Genomic DNA, 22,865 nt, shown 5'->3' with positions numbered 1-22,865 from the left:
AACTCGTCTAATTCAATCGACTTTGAGTTCTAACTTCATGACTTCTCACCCATGAATTTATTTTGAGCTACCTAGTGCTAGATTTTCGCAAGTGTGCATCCAACTATTTCTAGACTCAACTAGGTCAAGGTACAACATTTAGCCCCCTTTATAGTACGGTCAAAAGACAAAATAAATGACATATAACTACTCCAAGTGTTCTTCATCACCTTGTGACACTTAGAACTAGAAGGTCCTTAATCTTGACATAAAAGTCCTTTGATCGATCAATAGAATTCCATGAGGGACCAAGAAAACTATTTAATCATTGTGAATTAAAGAGTTTGAATTCCTTCAAAACATACGCATTAGTCACAATGATATGGTTATCATTAATCACCGAACCACTTACCACTTACTGTCGGAGGATTAACTCCTATCGCAGGGATCCCGAGAGACCCCTTTTTAGAGATTCGGCCGGGGGGATGATCCTGAATAAGTTCGCCGGAGAAATGAATGAGAGTAAATGCAACGGCCGGTGGATGGGGATGATGACCTAGTGCAAAAAGAAGTAAATGCACCGGAAATTTAGACAGGTTCGGGCCGCACGGGGGCGTAATACCCTACTCCTGTGTGGATGTAATAACTGCCCTGAGAAAGTCCCTCAAGGGTGTGCTAGTTACAAGAATATTGTCTCTAACTAAGAGCTTGAGGCTCCTTGTTCTTGGGCTGGGACTATGATTCGGCTCTTGGTGCCTCTGTGTTCGATACTTGCGGTCTTTTCTTTGTTGATTCGGGCGCGGTTGATTCGTGTGTCATGTTCTCTTCTGTGTGCCGACTCTTTTATGCACCCCTCGGCTGAGGCATGCCCCGAACGGGTAGGAGGGGGCACAAGTTCCAAGACACCATGACTGGGAAAAGCGTCATCATTCCTTCTGGGTGAAGTGATCGAGGGGTGGAAAAAAGGCGACGCACGCCCGGTCACCTATCGCCATAAACGCCCTGGCAACGGGCGCCGTAGAGAGGGCCCACCGGGCAGCCACAGAGCAACCCAACGTGCCCACCCTGTCTTGTTCCTCTAACACGGCAGGGTGGCGGACGAAACGCCTTGATCCCGGCGATGTTATCCTGAGACACACCGGATGATACGGGACAGGACCCGTGCAATTAATGGCCCCACGCCTCTCTGCCAAAGCATGGCAGGGACTGACACTGCGGCGGGAGCAGTTGGGGATGTCAGGCCGCGCACGCTCATTAAATGCGGCCTCGGACCTCTGACTGGTTGACACATCATCGGCGGGCCCCTCGGGGGCCCTTCTGGGTCGTCGGGGCACCCAGTGCTCGGGGGTACTGTTCACCTCCCCGAGCACTCTCTCCCGAGAATGCCTATCCTTGCCCTCGGGGTACCGGGTGCTCGGGGGCACTGTTTACCTCCCCGAGCACTCTCTCCCGAGTACTCTCGCACGAACCTTCGGGCAACTGAGTGCTCGGGGGCACTGTTTACCTCCCCGAGCACTCTCTCCCGAGCACTCTTGCACGAACCTTCGGGGAACCGAGTGCTCGGGGGCACTGTTTACCTTCCCGAGCACTCTCTCCCGAGCACTTTCACACTGACCCTCGGGGAACCGGGCGCTCGGGGGCTACCGCATGCAGCCCCCGAGCACTCTCTCCCGGAACTTAGCTCTTCTGATCGTCGGAGGACTAAGGTGCTCGGGGGTGACCGGGCACCTCCCCGAGCACTTTCTTCCCGGTACTTAGACTGCGAATCATCGGGGAACTGGGGTGCTCGGGGACCAGGGACTGTGGCCCCGAGCACCTTCACCCGGAACTTGGACTTTCCTTACCCCGCAGGAGGGACCTCGCAGGATGGTAACACGTGGCGGACGGCTGGCCTGGCCTCGGGACTCAAGGACCCCAGGTTCCAGATACACCGACAGTAGCCCCCGGGCCCATTGGCAGGCGATGGTACGGAGACTGCGGATGGGCCCTTCGTCGCGAACGAGGCCGAGGTTGGCGCGGACGCCACATGGCAAGCCTTCAAGAGGTGGCCCTTCAGATCCGAGCCTCTGGTACGGCCCAACGGGGAGATAGGCGGACGCGCGTCCACACAACTCCCGAAGGGCCTGACAACGGGACGGGCGGCACGCGCGGCTGCCACGCAGATCGAGGAAAATACGCCTGGCAGCCGCTGACGCCGCACGACAGTGGGAGATTCGCCTGACGGTTGCGTCGACCGAGGAAACCGTCCCACCGAGCGTACCATTGGCAGGAGACGTTTGAATTCTGAGATATAAAAGGGGGAGGGGATCGATCCGTCCCCCTCTTTACGCCATCTTGCGATCTTGCTTTCGTTTCCTTCGCGCTCCTGAGCCCCTAGAACCCCTTGGGCGATCAGAGCGCTTCTCCTCCTTCCTCTCCACCACCAGATAACCTCCCCTCCTGACGAGATGCCGAGAGCCGGAGGAAGCCACCGTGACAGGACTCCGGACAGCGTGTTGCCGGAGTCTCGCCTGAAGAACGAGGAGGCGGCGGAGAAAATCAGGAAGCTGCTGGTCCCCGAGGGCCAGCAGGGGGCCTCGGTGGTGACGCCGGCGAACTTCCCGCCGGCGACGACCATCCCCGGGCGCATCGTCTTGTTCACGTCTTTCATGGCGGCGGGACTGGTGCCGCCGTTCTTGACGTTTCTTCTCCAAGTCCTCGACACTTACGGCGTCCAGTTGGTGCACCTGAGCCCCAACTCCGTCGTGGTGTTGGCGGTGTTCGCGCACCTGTGCGAGATGTTCGTGGGAGTGGCGCCTTCGGTGACGCTTCTTCGACATTTCTTCATCCTGCGACCGGCTGGGAAGAAGATGGGGTACTCCACGGTGGACGTCGCGGGGTGCTGCAATCTTTGGCTGCGAGATGGCATGGGGGAGCGGTACATCCCCCAGGTGCTACGAAGGAAGTGGGAGGAGTGGCGACAGGACTGGTTCTTCGTCGACGTCGACCCCCATGACCGTCTTGCACTACCGGAAGTGGTGGCGGAGCCCCAGAAGTCGACGTGGGAGGCGCCACTGCCGGAGGACGCGAGGTTGGAGCCAGTGTTCGAGCGCATCAGATTCCTCCGTGATGCTGGGCTGACCTCAGTGATGGTGGTGGCGGACTTCCTGCGCCGCCGCCTGGCGCCTCTGCGGGAGCGGGCCCAGCCGTGCTGGCTCTACACCGGGCCCGAAGACATCACCCGGACCCAAATCGGCGCAAGCTGGGACCTGGACCCAGCGGAGCTGAGGGAAATGATCCGGGTGGTGACCGGCGTGGAGGATGCGAGCCGGGCGGAGCTCCCATGGCCGGAAATGGCGCTTTACGCCAATCCCGAGCGCACGGTGATCCAGGCTGGGTTGCCGGAGTTCGACGCCCAGGGGCTTGTTGACCGGCCGAGGAGCCGGAGCCTCGATTCCCCCGAGCTCCGCGGGCTAGATGAGGCGGCCAGCGAGGGGGCCGCGAGCATCCCGGTGCAGATTGGTGGGCGAGCCGTGGGCCAGCGGCGGGGCCGCTGCAGGCAGCAGCCGCCGCGTCGAAGGAGGGGGCACCGCCGACGACGGAGCGGTGGCGGCGCCGGAGGACCGGGGGAAGCGCCCCCGGTTGTACATTCCCGTGCCGGAGTCCCCGTCGTCGCCATCGGCGGCGGCGGCGTTCCCGGTGCTGGAGTCGCGCCTCGTTCGGATGGGGCCCAATCCGGCGCCCCGAAGAACGCGCGGCGGCCCCGTCGAGCCCTCGACAGAAGAGAAGAAGGGTGGACTCCGGGCTGGCATTGACGGGCCCGAAGTTCAGACTCCCAGCGGCCAAATGGCAATACCGGGGGACTAGGACCGCGTAAGTCTCATTCTTCGTTCTTTCTTGGGCGTGCTTCGCCTGAACTAAGCTTCGGTTTAGATCTTCGTCTGTCTCATGCAGGCCGCCCACGGGCGCCGCCGAGGTTGAAGGAGCGCCGGGGCCAGCGCCAGCACCCGAGCCAAGCCGGCCGGTGAAGCCGAAGCAGGCAGACGCGGCGATGGTGGTGGGGCCAGCGGACGCGGCGGCCGTGGCGGGGCCAGCGGACGTGGCGGGGCCAGCGGACGTGGCGGCCGTGGTGGGGCCAGCGGGCGTGGCGATCGAGGCGGGGATGGCGGGCGTGGCGGCCGTGGCAGGGCCAACGGACACGGCGGCCGAGGCGGGGACACAGCCGTCGCCCGAGCCCTCAGCGCCGGTGGAACCTACCCCGGGCGTGCCGAGCCCGGGGCGGATGATGGCCTTGCAACCTTCGGGGATCCCGAACCCCTCGGAGGAGGGTCGCGGGGAAACCAGTGCTCCACCGACGCACGGTCGGCCTGCCGACCCCTTCCTGGCCGCGATCGCGGGCGTCTAGGTGGCGGTCGAGCGGCTGGGCGTGGCGGTGGACGTGAAGGAGGAGCAGCTTGAAGCGGAGCACGCCAGGCTAGACTCGGAGAGGGCGCAGCTTGCAGCCGCCTGGCGTGCCTTCGAATCCCGCCTCGCCGCGCAGCGCGCCGCGAACGAGGAGGAGCAGAACGCCGTGGAAGAGGCCCGCGCGGCGGCCGCGCGGGAGCAGAAACTTTTGGAGGATACCCGCGCGGAGAACTTGCGGGAACGAGAAGACGCCGCCCGCCTGGCTGAGGCATCGCGGCAGCAGGCTGCCGAGGCCCTTGCTAGGCAGAGGCGGGCGCAGGAGCGGGAGGAGGCGGTCACGAGCCACGAGATGGCGGCGGAGGCCCTTGAGGCCGACTTGACCTACTGGGAGGGCGAGACCGACCGGGCTCATGCCGACCTCCAGCGTTGGGCAGCGGAGCTTCAGAGCATCGAAGGAGACCTCCGACGCTGGGAGGAGGACATTGCCCTCCGGGAGTTCGACGCCGAAATCACGGCGGCGGACCTGGAAGCCCGGGAGGACTTGCTGTCCCACCGGGAGGGTGAGGCTGCTGAGGCGGCAGCCGCCGTCGCTGCCAAGGAGGAGCAGAACGCTAAGCACGAGGTGGAGCTGACCGCCCGTGAGCGGGCTCTGTCCGAACTGGTGGCGCAGGCGAAGCAAGCCGCCGGCCTCGCACCCGGCGCCGGCGCTTCTGGTGCGGCCGGGGGCCAGGGTCTCGAGGAGCAGCTACGGGCCACGAAGAAGAAGCTCGAGGCTGACTTTGTCACGCGGGTCAACCTGCAGCAGATGTTGGAGGACATACTCCAGCGGATGCGGCGGTCCGTGGCGAGGGCCGGCCTTGGGCGACTTGTCGCGGACGAGAAGAGCGATGCCCCCGGACGACATGTCGTGGGACTTCAGCAAGTCTGCGAGCGCCTCGAGGCGCTGCCCTGGGCTGTCCAAGAACTTGCCGCCCGGGAAGGACGCGGCTTGGCCCATGCGGAGGACGAGCACGTTCTGGCCTGCTACCGGAGCCGAGACTCGAACTTACCACTGGAACCAGCACAGGAAGGAGTAGTCGAAGCCGAGGGAGAGGCCGCCCGGGAAGCGGTTCGGAGCACCACTGCCGAGGTGGCGGCCGGCTTCAGGTGGGAAGTGCCGCCGCCGCCAGCCCCCGGGGATGGCCAAGACGACTCCGACGCCGACTCTGCCTCCGATTAGGCTTTTGTAGTAGTTTCTTCTTTTTTATTTTTGTCTTGATGTAAATACGGGAGTGATCCCTTAGAAATTCTTGTATTCCCCTTGTGAATATAATGGAAGCTTTTCTTGGGGCTCACAACTCCGATATTCTCGAGTACTTAGTGCCTTTTCTGATGTTTTGCCTTGATACCCCGGGGAGTACTTAGTCGGTCCGACCCCGACCTTTCCGTCCCCGAGAACGAAGTCGTCCCGATCATCCTTCTCAACGCGTTCAGCCCCCGAGCCCTCGCAAGTCCACACTGTCTAAGTTGAAAGACAAAGACACGAACTTCCTTGCTCGGGAGATAGGTCGATCCAGCACGGAGCACGCCATGACCGGTGAACACTTTTTCACCTTGCGACCACTCAGTCAGCAGACCGGAGACACGTGCGGGTGGAAATACGACCAAGAGTCCCCATGGTTCGGTGGTGCCCGGGCTTAAGGCGGACCGAACCGAGCACCGACAGCCCGCCCCTGAGGCCTAGGCTCCGGACTACTCGAGCGGCTCAAGTGATAGGATTACCCAGGGCACCCAGGGACTCGGTAGTGCTCGGGGACCTTAAAAGCGGGCCGAACACCACGACCACCATTAAAGACTTCGATCAGACATTACCGCACACACGGTGCACCTTTCTGCGGACCGTTCTGTTGTTCTAGGAAAAAGCGGACACACGGTAGGGTTCTGCACGCGAGGAGACCATCTCACCGGGCAGATTAGAATGCGAGGGCCCCCGAGGACGACTCGGGAACGAAATACTATTGAATGTAAATTCGTCTGAATTTAACCACTCACCGGACAGCTTGTCGGCCTTCCGGCCAACCGATCCAGGAGGGGCGTGCGCTCCGAGCTCGAGGTGGCCGGGGACTTGGTTCCCGCAGCCAGGGCGCCCGAGCATCAAGGGGCACGCGAGGAGCCCGGGGTCGGTTGATCTCGACCACTCATGCTTAAGCGGTAGGAACACCCGTGGACCCTTGGGGCCGAGCAGCGACCTAGGCATCGAGGCCCTCGCGGTCGAGCTGCCTTGCTTTGATTGTCGATCTGTGACTTAAGAGAGAGAGAGAGGAAAAACTCCTTGTTTGGTGCGCTCTGTTAGTGCGGTACTTGTTATAGACTGCTCTCGTTTTCGACCTGAGACCTCTCGAATACCCAGACCGGCGGACAAAAGCGGGTAGAGGCATAACCCAGAGGTCCTATGGTTCGGTGGCGCCCGGGTATGACAGACCAGACCGAGCACCATCAGCCCGCCCCTGGGGCCTGAGCTCCGGACTACTCGAGCGGCTCGAGCGATAAGATTACCCAGAGCACCCAAGGACTCGGTAGTGCCCGGAGATCCGCCACGACACCGAACGCCACAGCCTACCACATCGGACGTAAGTCAGTGGCAGCTACCCGTGCGCATACCGATCGGGATTCTTTTATCAATGGGGAAAATGAGATAGCGAACTTTTCTCGCACAATCGAGCATCTCACCAGACAGATTAAACATACAAAATCCAGAAAAGCGAAATTGACATATGATTGCACATCAATATTTACACTGAATTGACAAATTTTACAAGGTTGGGTGACTTACCCAGCTAGTGGTAGCCCCCGGTCAACTTGGGCGGGGGGGGGGGGGGGGGGAAGCCCCCGGCCTGGTTGACCTGAGCCGCGAGCATAGCCATCTACGGGTAGAACCTGCGCAGGTGCTCGATGTTCCACGGGTTGGGAAGCAGCTGCCCATCTTCTGCCGCCAACCTGAAAGAACCCTCTCGCGAGACCCCGATCACGGTGAAGGGACCCTCCCACATAGGGGACAACTTATTCTTTCCTTCGCGCTACTGGACGCGTCGGAGAACTAGATCCCCCACTTCAAAGGACCGTGCCCGGACGTGGCGCTGATGGTAGCGCCGCAAACTTTGCTGGTACCGAGCCGCTCGGACGGCGGCGCACCGCCGGCGCTCTTCCAAATAGTCAACATCATCGCGCCTCTGCTGCTCTTGCTCACCCTCAGAGTATGCATGCACCCGAGGGGAGCCTAGAGTGAGCTCGGAGGGGAGGACCGCCTCAGCGCCGTACACGAGGAAGAATGGAGTCTCCCCGGTGGCGCGGCTTGGTGTGGTCCGATTAGCCCATAGCACGGCGGGCAGCTCGTCCACCCATCCCTTCCCGTGCTTTGCGAGCACGTCATAGGTCCGGGTTTTGAGGCCCTTCAGTATCTCCGCGTTGGCGCGCTTAACTTGCCCGTTACTCCGAGGATGGGCGACGGAGGCGAAGCAGAGCTTGATGCCGAGGTCTTCGCAGTAGTCCCCGAACAGGGCACTCATGAACTAGGTGCCGTTGTCGGTGATGATCCTGTTCGGGACACCGAAGCGACTGGTGACGCCGCGGATAAACTGGAGCGCTGTGTTCTTAGTCACCTTGATGACTGGGACCGCCTCCGACCACTTGGTGAACTTGTCGATGGCGACGTAGAGGTACTCATAGCCCCCGATTGCTCGAGGGAATGGACCCAGAATGTCCAACCCCCAGACCGCCAAAGGCCATGACAGGGGGATGGTGTGAAGAGCCTGAGCTGGCTGGTGAATCTGGCTTGCGTGGAACTGGCACGCCCTGCAGCGCCGAACCAGCTCGAAAGCATCCTGGAGGGCTGTAGGCTGCGAATCATCGGGGAACTGGGGTGCTCGGGGACCAGGGACTGTGGCCCTGAGCACCTTCTCCCGGAACTTGGACTTTCCTTACCTCGCAGGAGGGACCTCGCGGGATGGTAACACATGGCGGACGGCTGGCCTGGCCTCGGGACTCAGGGACCTCCCATTCCAGATACACCGACACTTACCTAGAGGCCTAGATGCTACAATATCCCCCTTTTTGATGATTGATGACAACACAAATGAATAAGGATATGAAAATAAAGAACACCCTATCAAACTAGGCATAGAACGGCATAGCAAATAAGCAAGAGAAAGCCTAGAATAAAAACAATCTAAATAAGAATTAAAATAAAGCACGAAAGGAAGCACAATGCGATGACAAGAAAAACACATTGATTAAGAAACAAATAGCTTGTCATTACATCAAAATCCATGAAAATCCAACAGTCTGACCCTATACTACCCAAGCTCCCTCCAAGACTATGAACTAAAAAACTCACTAGTCACTCGTCTACCTCTCTCCAAAAGACTCCACCTATCACCTAGACTCTCCCCCTTTGGCATCAAAGCACCAAAAAAAGCACACTCCTAAACATCCGGAGGAGTGCAGGCAGTCAGCGCTACTGGTGACGGTCGTATCTCGAACCGTGAGCCTGAGTCTGTATCTGAATTCGATAGCTCAACAATTGCGGGGGCAACAGCTAGCTGAGGAGGTTGAGCTGTGTCTGACGGTGCCTCTGAGACTGTGGCTGGGGCTGAGCTGGTAGCAGTAGAGGTGCGCTAAGTAGCCATCTCTTGAAGTGCTGCATTGAGCTCATTGAAAACAGACTGAACAACTGGAGGAGTCTAAACAGATGGCTGCTGAGAAGGCACAGTCGGCTGTGGAGAGTCCTCAAAACAAAGAGCGCCAGTCATAAGGGTAGACAAAGAGGGTAGAACAGGCCTCATCGTAGTCCCGGCAGGATGAGAAAATACACCAGTGCTGAAGAGGGGTGACAAAGGGAAAGCAGACACTGGTGTTCCCAAAAGACCACTGACACTGCCCGGGAGAGGACTAGGAGCTGGGTCTGGTGCCCTAGGAGCAACTGGCAGCTGAAGACTTGAAGCTTGAAAGAGAGACCCAAGACATCCAAATATAAAAGTGAACATACGATCACTGTTCTCTCGATTGGCCTAAAGGGCTGCTAAGGTAACTTGCTACTGCTGCTGGAGTGACTGCATCATCATGACCTGCTGCTCCTACTGCCGAAGGATGTCTGCCTATAGCTTTGCCTGCTGCTCTGCTTGGGCTGCCTGCTGCTGCTGTATTTGCTGAAGGATAAGAATGAACTCTGATGGAGGTGCAGCAGGGACACGGAGGTCGATGTCTCAGGTACTGAAGGTACTGTGGAAGTAGGAACAACCTGAGAAGACCCTCCAGCCTCAGCATCATGTGACCTAGCGACTGGTGGGAAGAACTCAATATCTGAAGAATCTGAGTCGCTGTCACTCAAGAAGAAAGCGTGTGGAAGCTTTGCCTCAGCCACTGCAAGGGTCTGATCCTCTGCGGCTGCTCTCTCTCTCTCTGACGTCAGCGGGCATCCGCTCCTGAGCATGAAACATCACACGTTGGCCTCGTCGCCTATCAGAAGGTGCTGTGGGAGCATACATATTATAGTGTATAGGCGACTGCTCATAGGCCTGAAGGTACTGAGGGAACCTGACCGAGTGTGCAATCATGTGGGATATGAAATGTGCATAAGGCTGCTGTGGTCATCCCGTCAACAATACATCCTCAATCTCACAAAGAAACAAGTCAACCACATCAAATCTTTGGTGAGTGAGGATGGAGAGTATTAGCCACTACTGCAAACTGGTGATCGCCTCTCCATATCCAATCCTTGGAAGAAGACTACGTCTCAATGTCATATGTAAAGCCTTTGCCTCAGGAGTCAGCATATCTGGCACTCTGGGTGATCCTGGAGCAAAAGGTTGCCTGAAAATCGGTCGGATCTCATCATCTGTCGGGAAGATTCCACCAAAGAGAGGACGGCGGGGTGCCTGAGCATGAGGATGAACAACCTCGTGTAACCAACGGGAGCTCTCATGAAGACCCAACACCTCTAAGATGTTGTTTCGATAGAGTCTGAAACTCTCACCCTGGAACATAAACTGAAAGAAGTTCCTCTCAGGTGCAATCCAGACGATGGCATAGAATACTCTCACCTAGTCCTCAACATACTGTCCCACTCCTGATACCAACTCAGCTTTATCATGTCAGCACTAATGGAGTCCCAAATCTTCAATTAAGAACTTGCAAATTACTTCAAGTGCTCTCCATTGCCTTTAGATGATACACAATATGTATGAATGCTTCTGGATTGCAAGAGAGACGAATGAAACCAAGTGAGGAGGTATATATAGGCTAGAGGTCCAAATCTACCCGTTGCCAGCCACTCACTTTTTCTGTGAACACTGGATGGTGGTGCACACATCTCTATTACACCAAACAATCCAGTGATTTAACTTTTTCAGACTGCTGATTTGACAGTTGTCAGTAGCTGTTGCAAAATGCTCCGGTGTTCTTCCGTGTAACATCACCGGATAGTCCGGTGCGTTATATTCTATTTCATCAAAAATACAAAGCTTCTGTTAAATTGTCCGGTGATGATTCATTTAAGTCACCGGACAATCCAGTCAGTTCAACTCTGATTTTTTCCAAAAATACCAAGCTTTTGTTAAATAGTCCGGTGTTTGAACCATTCAGATCACCAGACAATCCAGCGCATATAACTTCACTTTTCTCTAAAAAAAATTCTTCTGTTAAATGCTCTGGTGTATTTCCTTCCATCACCGGAGAATCTGGTGAGTTCAATTTGATGTTTTCTCATAAATGATAGATAGTCCGGTGAGTAAAAATCCTTCTAACACCGGACAATCCGGTGAGAGCAATCTTCCTGAAACTCATCTAATTCAATCAATTTTGAGTTCTAACTTCTCGACTTCTCACCCATGGATTTATTTTGAGCTACCTAGTGCTAAATTTTCGTAAGTGTGCATCCAACTATTTCTAGACTCAACTAGGTCAAGGTATAATGCTTAGCCCCCTTTTATAGTACAGTCAAAAGACAAAAGAAATGACCTATAACTACTCCAAGTGTCCTTCATCACCTTGTGACACTTCGAACTAGAAGGTCCTTAATCTTGACATAAAAGTCCTTTGATCGATCAATAGAATTCCATGAGGGACCAAGAAAACCATTCAAGCATTGTGAATTAAAGAATTTGAATTCCTTCAAAACATACGCAACAGAAACATTGATATGGCTATCATTAATCACCAAAATACTTACCACTTAACTAAGGGCCTAGATGGTACAGTGGTCTCGGCCAGGAGGGCAAGATCACGCAGCTATGGAGCCACCAGTAAGCCCTCCAGTACATGTACCGGTGGGTGGCTGAGGAGCACTCACATGAACTGCAGGTTTTGCACCGGTGTCATGGTCTCTTAGTCGAGACGCTGGGCCTGGAGCGGTGATAAGTCACGGGGAGGGGAGCCCCCAGCGTCTAGGCGACGTGATGGTCTAGGCGACGATGCCACCGTAGACCGCGCTATGTGCAGGGGCTCCTCAGGATGACGTTGGGGATGCGGGGGCTGTCCTCAGGGGCCTGCCTATCCAGCACCGGGCTAGTTTCCCTCTGGGCGTATAGCCGGGGGTTCACCACCGACGTTCGGGATATAAGGGCCTCCAGCGTCCCCTGCTACATGTTCTGCTATGCAAACCTCACGTTGGGTCTCAGAGCTCTCGGATTCTGGCTCAGTGTCCCATGTTTGGAGCACACTGGGTTCATCCGGATGGTACCCTCTGACGAATACCTCGCAGCGGCCAGGGTCCTCGGAACGGGACTCTGCGGTTGCCGTGGATTCAGCCATGGGTAGCTGATTGATTTTCTTTGAACTTGTTGAAACGATGAAACGCACCCCCTACCAGCTAGAACACCCTCTGTAACCCACTCAGATCCTCCATAAACACAACACACAGGATATAGGGTTGTTATTCTCTAAGAGGCCCGAACCTGTATAACTCTTCGTGTCTTAAAGTTCGTCACACACATAACTTATCAACTCCCTGTGTTCCCAAAACACCGTTCGCGCACCCATTGTCTAACATACTCCGGAATCACTGTCAGGGATTAACCCTCGACATGGAAGGATGCTCTTGGGACTTAAGATACCACGTGTTACTTATTGCTAATGTTGAATATGCTTGCCCTGTCCATGTAAGGACCGAATCAATTATGAACGTGCTAAGCCACCCCGTGCAACCATACATCCTATATGGGCAGGACTTGATCTCACACACTATTAGTTGATCCCGATAACCACCCTAAAGTGCAGGGGACGCAGCGGGGACTCAGGAAAAGTCTCGTGACTGAGCGCAGTACGAGATCCGACTGGTGACATTGTAATGCTGGATATGGGCCGTGATTAATCCAATGCTCAACCCCCTTGTTTTTCTCGTTGGTGGATCACGTAGCAACATGCTTGATGGGTACACGATCTCGGTATGATTCGCTCCTCCTCTTGCAACGGTTGGAGGCTGAGCTGTGGGTATAGTGTATAATCTCCACAAAGTGTACATTTATTCAAATAGCTATGTCCATGGTCATGGATATGCGAAAGTTACAAACTCACAATGGTTAGTTTTGTGGTGTGTACCCCTTGACGTGTGAGTGGGCAGTGTGCCCGTATTTTGGAGAAAGCCGGTGGTGTACCATTGAATCTGGTTGGATTAGGCGTCAACCATCTAAAAGATGGAAACTGCAGGGAACTAATAGGTTTCCCCCGGGACCAACAACATTTATCAATCAAATTGGACTTTTGTTCAACTAGTTTAATCTAAGTGCTACACCTTAATTCACATTGCATATAAAATTAGATTTGTGCCCAAACTAAAGCCCTATGGTTTTTATCCTTGGTTACCTTTCTTATGCATCTACTTAACCCCTTGAAGCAGTCTTGCTACTTTCATATTGTTGAAATGAAGATCAACCTCGACTCAGATGAAGTTAAAGAGAATAAGTCTAAGTCGTGTCTGCTCCGGAGTTGCTTGTGGCATTAGGTTGTTTCGCTTGTTTCGCTCCGCTCCGCTGTAGACACTTCTGCCTAGCTTGTCTTCCGTGGATCATTGTCCACAAGACCATTTTTACCTCCTTTCAGGTAATATTTTTTTTGTTTTATTCAAAGTATGTATTTGATATAATTCTAGAGAATTCTGTGCATATCAGCTACTTGATCCAGTGACTGATACAGGAGGCACATGGAAACCTGAGATCCGGGTCCTGACAATGCCACTGCTAGTTGTGGAACCGGGGGTGACAATCCTAGACTATAACTACTGATTGTGTAGTGCCAATTTGTCGGTTTGAAAATCGGCATTGATGGCGGTTTGTATTTTTAGAAAATGGAAATCATTCCGGCCTTTTGCATTTGTGATGCATACAACCAACATCATTATTACAAAGTTTTGGCTAAAAGCCCACAACCAAATGAAAGCAAAGCATGGTAAATTACATCATGCATGAATTCTATAACTACAACGCCACCCATGCTTTGTGAAGATGTCCATTGCCACCACCTCCAGAGTGTGGCACACCTTCAAAACATCTTCCCTTTGGTCCTCCTTTTGTAGTAATCTCCAGAATCTTAGCCAGTAGGTTCCCCTAAATATAGCCTGCATGAATGACATATTTGTTTTTTTATTAAACACAATATCATTACGACAAAGCCAGATAGCCCAAAAAATAGCGGCAACCCCGACCAAGATTCTTTTCTTTATCTTAGATCCCAACTCCTGTAACCAATTGCCCATAATATGATGTATGTTTCTTGGTTTTTTTTATTCCCAAGGCTATTGTGACAATGTGCCAAACGGTATTAGCTATGGGACATTCCAAAAAAAGGTGTTGTATATTTTCATTGTGATTGCAAAAACAGCACTTTAGGCTACCCTCCCAATTTCTTTTTTGCCAAATTATCTTTGGTCAAAATAACACCACGACCTATATACCATAGGAAAATCTTTATTTTTAAAGGGAGTTTCAGCTGCCATAACCACTTGTGTGAGTTCGTAATGGGTTGATGCAACATATGCTTATACATGGATTGGACTGTAAATAATCCACTTCCATTAAGAGCCCACCTGAATGTATCTTTCTCATTAGAGAGGTTCATGTGGACTAATTGTAAGGTTAACATTTGCCATTCAATTAGTTTATCACCCACAATTGGTCGTCGGAAAGATAAGTTGAGCGGTGTGCTACGCATTACTTCCGCGACTGTGGCCTGTTTATGCCGCACAACATTATAAAGAGTTAGGAATTGCATGCTTAATGGACTATTGCCCAGCCAGATATCATTCCAAAACCGAGTCTGCTGAAAAGAACCCCATTTTAGGAACTCATTTTTAATCTTCATAAGGCCAGACTGGAAATAGGAATCATCTGGTTTGCCTTGCGCTTGTGAGAGTGTCCTGGAACCAAGAAACTTGTTTCTGAGCAGTTTGTGCCATAAACCGTCCTCATTAAGGAGCTTGAATAGCCATTTGCTGAGGAGGCAAATATTCTTGACCGAGAGGTTAGTAATTCCCAAACCACCTAGGTCCTTTGGTTGGCAGAGTATGTCCCAACGAGTTAATCAATATTTCTTTTTGTGATTATCCCCTTACCAAAAGAATCTAGATCGTAAATAATCCAGTCTCTTTAGGACACCACGAGGGATCTCGAAGAAGGACATTGTCACGTCCTGAAATCCGTAATTGTGTGTTTTAATCCTAAAACATGCAATTTCAGCTTCATGTTCCAGTTTGGGTCACTGGAGCACCTCACTTTGAATCAATGAGGTGGGAGAAGGAAAAACTAAGAGAAATAAAAGAGCTAGAAGCAAGTCTGGACTTTCCTCTAGGTAAATGGGGCCCACTTGGGTGGAAAATATCTCTCTATAGGTGGGCAACAACACTCTCTCTCCCCTTCTAAAACTTGCCCATACGTACTACTCACCCACTCCACCAGGTAAGGCTTTTTGAGGAAGTAAGTTGGAGTTGGCTGTCTCTCACTCTCTCTCTCTTAGGCTCCCTTTTTCCCCTTTGGATCCCTACCTCTGGGAGCAAGATCAAGGTACGTATGTGGTACTCACGTGACCACCAGCTCAAGGATTACTCGTCCATCCAATTCGTTTTCAGTTTCCCCGAAGGAATTCGAGCTGGTTCTGAACTTGTTTGGTGTTCTTTGGGAGAAGCAAGGAAGCAGCAGTTTTTCCTCTCTTCTCCGAGCCACTTTCCGTCGTTTCCTCCTTCAACTGGCGGTCACCAACCTCAGCAAAGGACCTTGGGTGAGTCTGCTAGGCTCCCATGGCAAGTATGCTCATTTTTGGTTGGATAGATCTTGAATCTGGAACTAGGGTGGCAAAGTTCTTAAAGTTCTTCAGTCTGGGAACAAATGAGGATTTATGTGGATTTGAGTTAGGAATCATGTTGCTAGTCGGTTGAGCAAAGTATAGACCATGTACATCTTTCTAGGTATTTTTACTTTTGATTTAGAGAGACTCCCAGGTTAATTTAGCCCAGTTTTTCCCTTCGTAATGGCTGCTGTTCTGAAGCTGCACGAGGCTGATTTACTGTAGCGCCAGAGTACTGTTCACCCCATCACCCGGTACTGTTCACCCCGAGCACCCGAGCACAGCCACCCCGAGCACTCCCGGATACTGTTCACCGAGCACCCGAGCACGGTTCACCCTGAGCACTCCCGGGAGGACTGTTCACGAGCACCTGAGCACTGTTCATCCCGAGTACTCCCCTGGGTACTGTTCACCCCGAGCACCCGAGCACGGTTCATTCCGGGTACCCGAGCACTGATCACCCCGGTATCCCGAGCACTGTAGCAGTGGTCGCAGGGCGGTTATCAGGCTTTCCTGGAAGCTGGTAGCTTGTAAAATTCATAGTTAATTCGTACGAACTCCAAACTTCATGAGACCAATTGCGTTGGCTTCGTAGGAATATGAACTACATGTTAAAAATGTTGAAACTCATTAAATACGTTCTGAGAATTTATTTATCGATTAAATGTGTTTCAGCTTAGTTAAAGCACAAATAGTCAATGCCATGTTCGAAAGTCGTGAGGCCACTGGGAAAACTCTTATTTTGCATAGTGTGATCTGGGAAAAATATTGTCATGTATTGTGGAGCATATTTTTCTTATATGGTCGCATTTCATACATGCTCATTACATTGCACGCGTTGCTCTTTATAGTGAACGTCGATCCGTCGATCCCGGAGGCCGTGGGCGATCGTGAGGCGTCCCACCTTTCTGATCCAGGGCAGCAAGGCAAGCATCGTTCATATTGGACCGTGTCTACTTGAAAATTTAATATGTTATCTACACTTATGTATACATTGCATGTGTCGGATACCGAGTTGGGTAGAACCTATGCCGATGCATTATCCCATTTCGGTCACGTGTCATGTGTTGTTCCTAGGAGCCTAGTGGTGTCGTCGCGGTCTAATTTTAGTTTGCTATGCTTAGTGGTACTTAGGCTTTCCGGTAGAAGTCGACGACGGCGTCCACCATTGTCGCGAGCCTAGGGCTTATTACTTGTTCACACTTATGGTTGTATTGATGATGAGTCGGTTTGGTGAGTGGTGAGTTGAGACGAGGTGTGGGCGGTGTTAAGGGTGTCATCTGCTCACGAGGAGTCCTCAGGCAGTTCGGGGAGGGAACCCGGACACCGTAGACCGCTTGCACCGGTTAAGCACCGACCGTCGGTGTAGTCGGCTTTAGCACATACCTTACTCACCACATGCTGATATAATGGTAGGCGAGCCGATTACCTTAGCAGACGTGGTCATGTGGGCCTCGTCATAGACGGTGTGAGTCCGGTTTGAGTCCGGGCTTTTAGCGGTATTAGTTTGCTCGGGGAGTAGTTCTAATACCGCCGTGCCGAGCTATGGTTGATCCACATGGTTGGGCCTGGTTGGGAAAGGTTGTCACGGGTACCCCCTTGTGTGCATCTTAGAGGGTGGCACAAGCTGTATGGTCCCTGTGTCGTGTGGGTCCAGGAGTATCCCCCTGCAGGGTGTATAATCAGTTCGAGCTGCCGCGCTCTCGGTCATGAGCATCGCTATCGCTTATCTCCACCGAGCGACCATGTTTTGGTCGTAGAGTTTCGATGTGGGTTGTGGCATGGTTGGATTGGGTTGGTTTGGTCGGTATGTGGTTGGTGGTTTGGTGGGAATGGTTTGCTTTTATACACTTGGTGTTCATATATCTGTTCTGATCAGTTGGTTGGCAGGGTTTGAGTCGGTGGTTGGTTAAGTCAGTTGCTTACACCTAGAGTCTAGGTTGCTTACCGCTTAATGAACTTAAACATGTCTTAATCCTTGCTACAGCTTCAAATGCATGATCCTTGGAGTCGAGAATATATATACTCATACTGTGTAAGTCTTGCTAGTACCTTCGTACTAAGGGGTGCTGCCCTTAAGTTGCTTTCAGGTTCGCAGGTTGGCGAGGAAGAGGCAGTGTTCGGCTACTTTGTGCCTGCCGATCAGGGTGGCAGGCAGGAGTAGCACCTTCTACTCCGAACTCCGGCGCTTTTGGTATGGAGCCTAAGGGCATACGGCTCCATACTCTTTTGTTGTATAGGTTTTTCTTCCGCTGCATAGTTGTTGTTGTTCCTCTTTTGTTGTAAATTGTGGAAGCAGTTGCATGTTTAATAATGGTAATCCAGTTTAATTATTTGCTATCTATTAAACTGTGTTGTGATATTTGAGTTGGAAGGCATGTGCTCCGATCCTGGGCACAAAACACGTGCCGGGACTACCGGAATGGTATTCTGGTTAATCGTCGAGGTTGTGATTATGAATAATGATCCTCCTGATGATTAATTAGAATACTATTTGGACGGTTCCTCACAGACATCATAAACACTAGAAGGCTGCTTAAAACTGAATTAAGGAGGACTAATCTGTCCCCAGCTGACATAATCTTCCATTTCCAACTGCTCAATTTACGCTCAAACCTTTCCTCCACCCCCTTCCGGTCGCTATTTCGAAGCTTTCTATGATGCATTGGAATGCCAAGATATTTAAATGGATGTGTACCAATATCACACCCAAATAACTATGCATATTATTCTTCGCATTCCTTTGCTTCTCCATAACAAAACAACTCACTTTTATGGAAGTTTATTTTCAACCCCGAGAGTTGTTCGAAAACACATAGAAGCAGTTTTATATTCTTTGCATGTTCCATATTATGGTCCATAAAAATGATAGTGTCATCTGTATATTGTAAATTTGACAGTCCATCATCTACCAAATGTTGAACCACTCCTGTTGTTTGGTCATCACTTTTGACTCTTGATATTAATATTGCAAGCATATCTGCTATAATACTAAAAAGGATAGGGGAAAGGGGATCTCCCTATCCTAGTCCTTTATTTGTTTGGAAATAGGGGCCAATGTCATCATTTATCTTGATTCCAACATGACCCCCTGAAACAAAACTCTGGATCCATTCACACCATTGTGTCGAGAAACCCTTCATTCGTAGAGATTGTTGTAAGAATGACCATTTAACCTTATCATATGCTTTTTCGAAGTCAATTTTCAATATTATGCCATTTTGCTTCTTTTGGTGCAATTCATGGACGGTTTCATGTAAAATTATTACTCCCTCCATTATGTTGCGACCCAGCATAAAAGCGGTCTGTGTGGGCCTTATAATTTTCTCCGCAACAGTACCTATTCTGTTAGTGCCAACTTTAGTGAATATTTTAAAGCTGACATTTAACAGACAAATAGGTCGGTACTCTTGAGTTTTCGGCGCTTCCCTTTTTTCGAGATTAGCGTTATAACACCGAAATTAAGGCTGTAAATAGCTAATCGCCCTTGATGGAAATCAGCGAACAAATTCATGAGTTCACCCTTGATCACCTCCCAGAAAACTTGGTAAAATTTAGCCGGGAAGCCATCTGGCCCAAGAGCTTTATTATGCTCCATTTGGAAGATTGCTCGTCGCACCTCGTCTTTAGTGAAGGGTGCAGTGAGTATTGCATTTTCTTGCTCACTCACTTGGGGTATGTCATTTGTAATTGATTCATCCAAAGCAAAAGTATTAAGCTCTGGCTTACCAAATAAACCCTTGTAGTATTTGGTGATATACATTTTGAGTTCAGGTTCCCTGATATGGGAGCCATTCTCATCCTCTAATTTGTATATCCGTTGTTTCCGGTGCTTACCACTCTCAACCAATTGGAAATATTTGGTATTATTGTCACCCTCAAGAAGCTCTTTCACTTTGGCACGCTAATACCATTTGAGCTCTTCTTCTCGCAGTAGATGTGCGAGCCTCTCATTGAGGTAATGTTTGAAAGCCACCTCATTTGGTGATAAGGGTGTTATTTCCGCCTTCTTATCGAGTTCATCAATTTTATTGGCCAGCTGCTTCTTTTCTTTCTTCAAGATTCCAGAAGTGTGCTTAGCCCAACCCCTCAAATATTGCCTGAGGGCTCTAATTTTATTTTGCCATATCTCAATGGAGTTGTTTTCTCGATGGTCCTTCTGCCAAATATTAGCAACCATCTCATAGAAACCCTCTCTAATTAACCATCCCAATTCGAATTTGAATGGAGGTTGACTTCCGAATTGAGAGGAAGCTCCTGTATTGAGCAATAACGGAGTATGGTCTGATCTTGCCCTATCCATAGTCTCAACGGAGACCATCGGATATTTACCTTCCCACTCAGTACTAATCAGTACCCTATCAAGTTTCTCGAAGGTTGGAGGATCAAGATCATTAGCCCATGTATAATGGCGCCCTTTCATCTCAATCTCTCGTAAGTCCAATGTTTCAATTACAGCATTGAACAAACGGGGCCAGCGTGGATCAAAGTTGTCATTATTTTTATCCTCCGGTCTGCGCATAATATTGAAATCCCCCTCGATCAAAATTGGGTGGGTTTCAGCGCTACAAACATTAGCCATTTCTGCTAAGAGTTCAGATTTGAACTCATATTGGGCTGGTCCATAGACTGCGTATAGATCCCATGTGAAGCCATCCTCTTTATTTTTTAGAAGGAATTTATAGTAGAAATCTCCTTCAACAATGGAGCCAATATCAAATACAGATGTATTGACTCCGATGAGAATTCCACCAGATCGTCCTCATGGAGGCATGGTATGCCACAAGAGCTCAAGCCCACCACATACGTATCGAAGTGTTGAATCATGAAAAACACTTCTTCGTGTCTCCATAATGGCAAGAAAATTTAGATGGTGTTCTTTTACCATATCTGAGATAAAATTATGTTTAGCTAAGTCTCCCAGACTTCTGCTATTCCAGAATATTCCTTTCATTAGATAACTAATTTCGAAGGGGTGATTGGCTTTTTGCTAGGGTGTTTGATTTTGCCCTGCCTTTTTATAGAATTAGACTTTTTATTCCTTGGTACAGCATTTAGATCATAACATATTTGATCTAAACCCTCATCATTGAGGACCTCAGTTAAATCACGATATATGTGAGTAAGATGCGCATCAAGGGCATCCATATCATCCTGATCATTAATATTATCAAGGCAAGGAAGAGATTTAGCATTGCCTTTTGAATTAAGTTTTTTAGCAGCAATAGTAAGACGATCTACTTCTATATTTTTAATATAAATAACAGAGTTCATGATATCATCATTATTCGTACCCATAGAAACCTCATCATTGATGGCGGTTTGTATAGCAGTGGATGTATCTGATATCCAATTGTTGATCACCTAAAAGAAGTAGTTGTGGATGCTGTCTGTAGGCTTTGGTAGAGTGCAGGATTGTCCATCGGAAGACTTCCTTATCTTCTTATGGAATACGTAGCTTCTACACACTTGGTGTGAGCCTTAAATATGATGTACTAATATTATATCAAGATCATCCGTTAATAATGCAAAGCAAACCTCTCTAGAAAAATAAAGAGCATATATACATACATACATATATACACACACACATGTATATATATATATATATATATATATATACACATATATACATGTGTGTGTATATATGTGTGAGAGAGAGAAAATGCAAAGCAAATTTTGTGGCAAGGCCAGCTTTGACTGCAGAGTGAAACACGTGGGTTTCTCCGGCAGTCGCCCTTCTTTATTCCCTGTGAGCTCATTAGGGTACCGGGGGAATCTGGGGCAGTGGCGAGACAGGGGTGACGAAGACTAGGATGGTAGAGGTTTGGAGGCGATAAGTGTGTATTTGATTGTCTGAATTTCTAAATTTGGTCTGGTTTATTAGATGTATATAATCTTAGAAAGAAGTGTGTTTGATTATTTGTATCTATTGCTCTTGTTTGTATGATTAGATACAAAGATACGGCCTCATCTTGATTAAGCTTCACTCATCATCCTGCCTGAGCGGATGCAGAGCCATCCGCTCATGCAAGCGGGTCTAATTGTCAGTGTCACAAAATTATCTTCATACGAATAAAACAATCACAAACTCAACTCTTGTATCCGCTCATGCGGTCTCAGATTCAGTCAACCAAACAGAAAATCAGTTCAGTCTGTCCAGACAGATACAATCAACCATATACTCTTTTTTTTCAATATATATGACTCAACTCAGTCTGTTTCCCCTCAGTCTACTTATATGATGTAGCTCTATAAAACATGTTCGAGCAACCAAATACACCCTAAGGAAGCAGTAGCTACCGGCAATGGCGGGCACAACTTGGGGTATGAGTGTACATGTGCACCTATATTTTTTTGCGAAATGTTGACTATATATAATATGTAATACATATAGATATTAGTAGTTGTTAAAATTTCATAGTTATATACCGTATTCTGACTCTACAAACTATTCATATTATCTTGTACCTTTTCTCACTATCACACATCTCATCTCAAAACCCATTTAGCTCCTTATAGGGTGAAAATGGATGAATTCGAGTGGATAATGTTCTTACCATATCTGTATCAATTTCTTTCTGTAGGATTTAGAATCGGATTGGATATTGCAGATATGGACTCGAATACAAATTGTTTCAGAGTCAGAATCGGAAATGGAGTGGAGTCGGACGCAAGGTTATGCAAGCAACAGTCTATCATGCTTGTTAGTGTTAGGGCTGTGTGAGTTTCGTCTTTATTTCAAAGCCATCTATCATCTTCACTGGGATAAATTTTAGTGAGTATCTAAATTCACATGTATAGCTAAAATCTCATTTAAAGTATTGTCACCGGTCGCCACCACTTTTTCAAAAAGCGATGAAGGTCTAAAGAAGTGTAAGCATATATAGACAAATAGATTAAGAAAGCAAGATATGCATATCAAATGGTTGGTTAAAAGGAAAAGAAACCGATGGTTATTTCTATTCTTTCCTTGTAAACTAAGAGGTATGCCCACTAATACATAGAAATAGCACATATTTTATCAAACTAGCATAATATAGTAGGTACTAGCTAGTAGTATAATTGAAAATATTATATTACATAGATAGTACCTTAGTATTGGTCTCGATAGGATGCCATGAGCCAACTAAAATGCAGATAATTTGATGTAAAAACCAGATAATTTGTAACTGTCAGATTTTTTGCAATATCAT

The 22,865-nt window shown here is 49.9% G+C and overlaps 1 protein-coding gene across 1 annotated transcript; it reads left to right on the top strand.

Annotated features, from left to right (window-relative positions):
- Window positions 1–3,435: 3,435 nt before the first annotated feature.
- Window positions 3,436–22,396, top strand: LOC133928105 (uncharacterized). Its single transcript, XM_062374376.1, has 5 exons — window positions 3,436–3,599; window positions 3,913–4,168; window positions 4,364–4,537; window positions 4,682–5,000; window positions 22,257–22,396. Exons 1-5 carry the CDS (start codon window positions 3,436–3,438, stop codon window positions 22,394–22,396), a joined length of 1,053 nt encoding a protein of 350 aa, XP_062230360.1.
- The last annotated feature ends 469 nt before the right edge of the window (window positions 22,397–22,865 follow it).

This window comes from Phragmites australis, chromosome 9 (assembly GCF_958298935.1).
Source record: "Phragmites australis chromosome 9, lpPhrAust1.1, whole genome shotgun sequence".
Taxonomy (NCBI): Eukaryota; Viridiplantae; Streptophyta; class Magnoliopsida; order Poales; family Poaceae; genus Phragmites; species Phragmites australis.
This window is presented reverse-complemented; position numbering and strand designations above follow the sequence as displayed.

Coding starts and splice junctions, on each gene's coding strand:
- LOC133928105 (XM_062374376.1), top strand. CDS start 3,436: ATGAGGCGGCCAGCGAGGGGGCCGCGAGCATCCCGGTGCAGATTGGTG. Junction 3,600..3,912: donor GACCGGGGGAAGCGCCCCCG/GTTGTACATTCC, acceptor TGTCTCATGCAG/GCCGCCCACGGGCGCCGCCG. Junction 4,169..4,363: donor CAACGGACACGGCGGCCGAG/GCGGGGACACAG, acceptor GCGGGCGTCTAG/GTGGCGGTCGAGCGGCTGGG.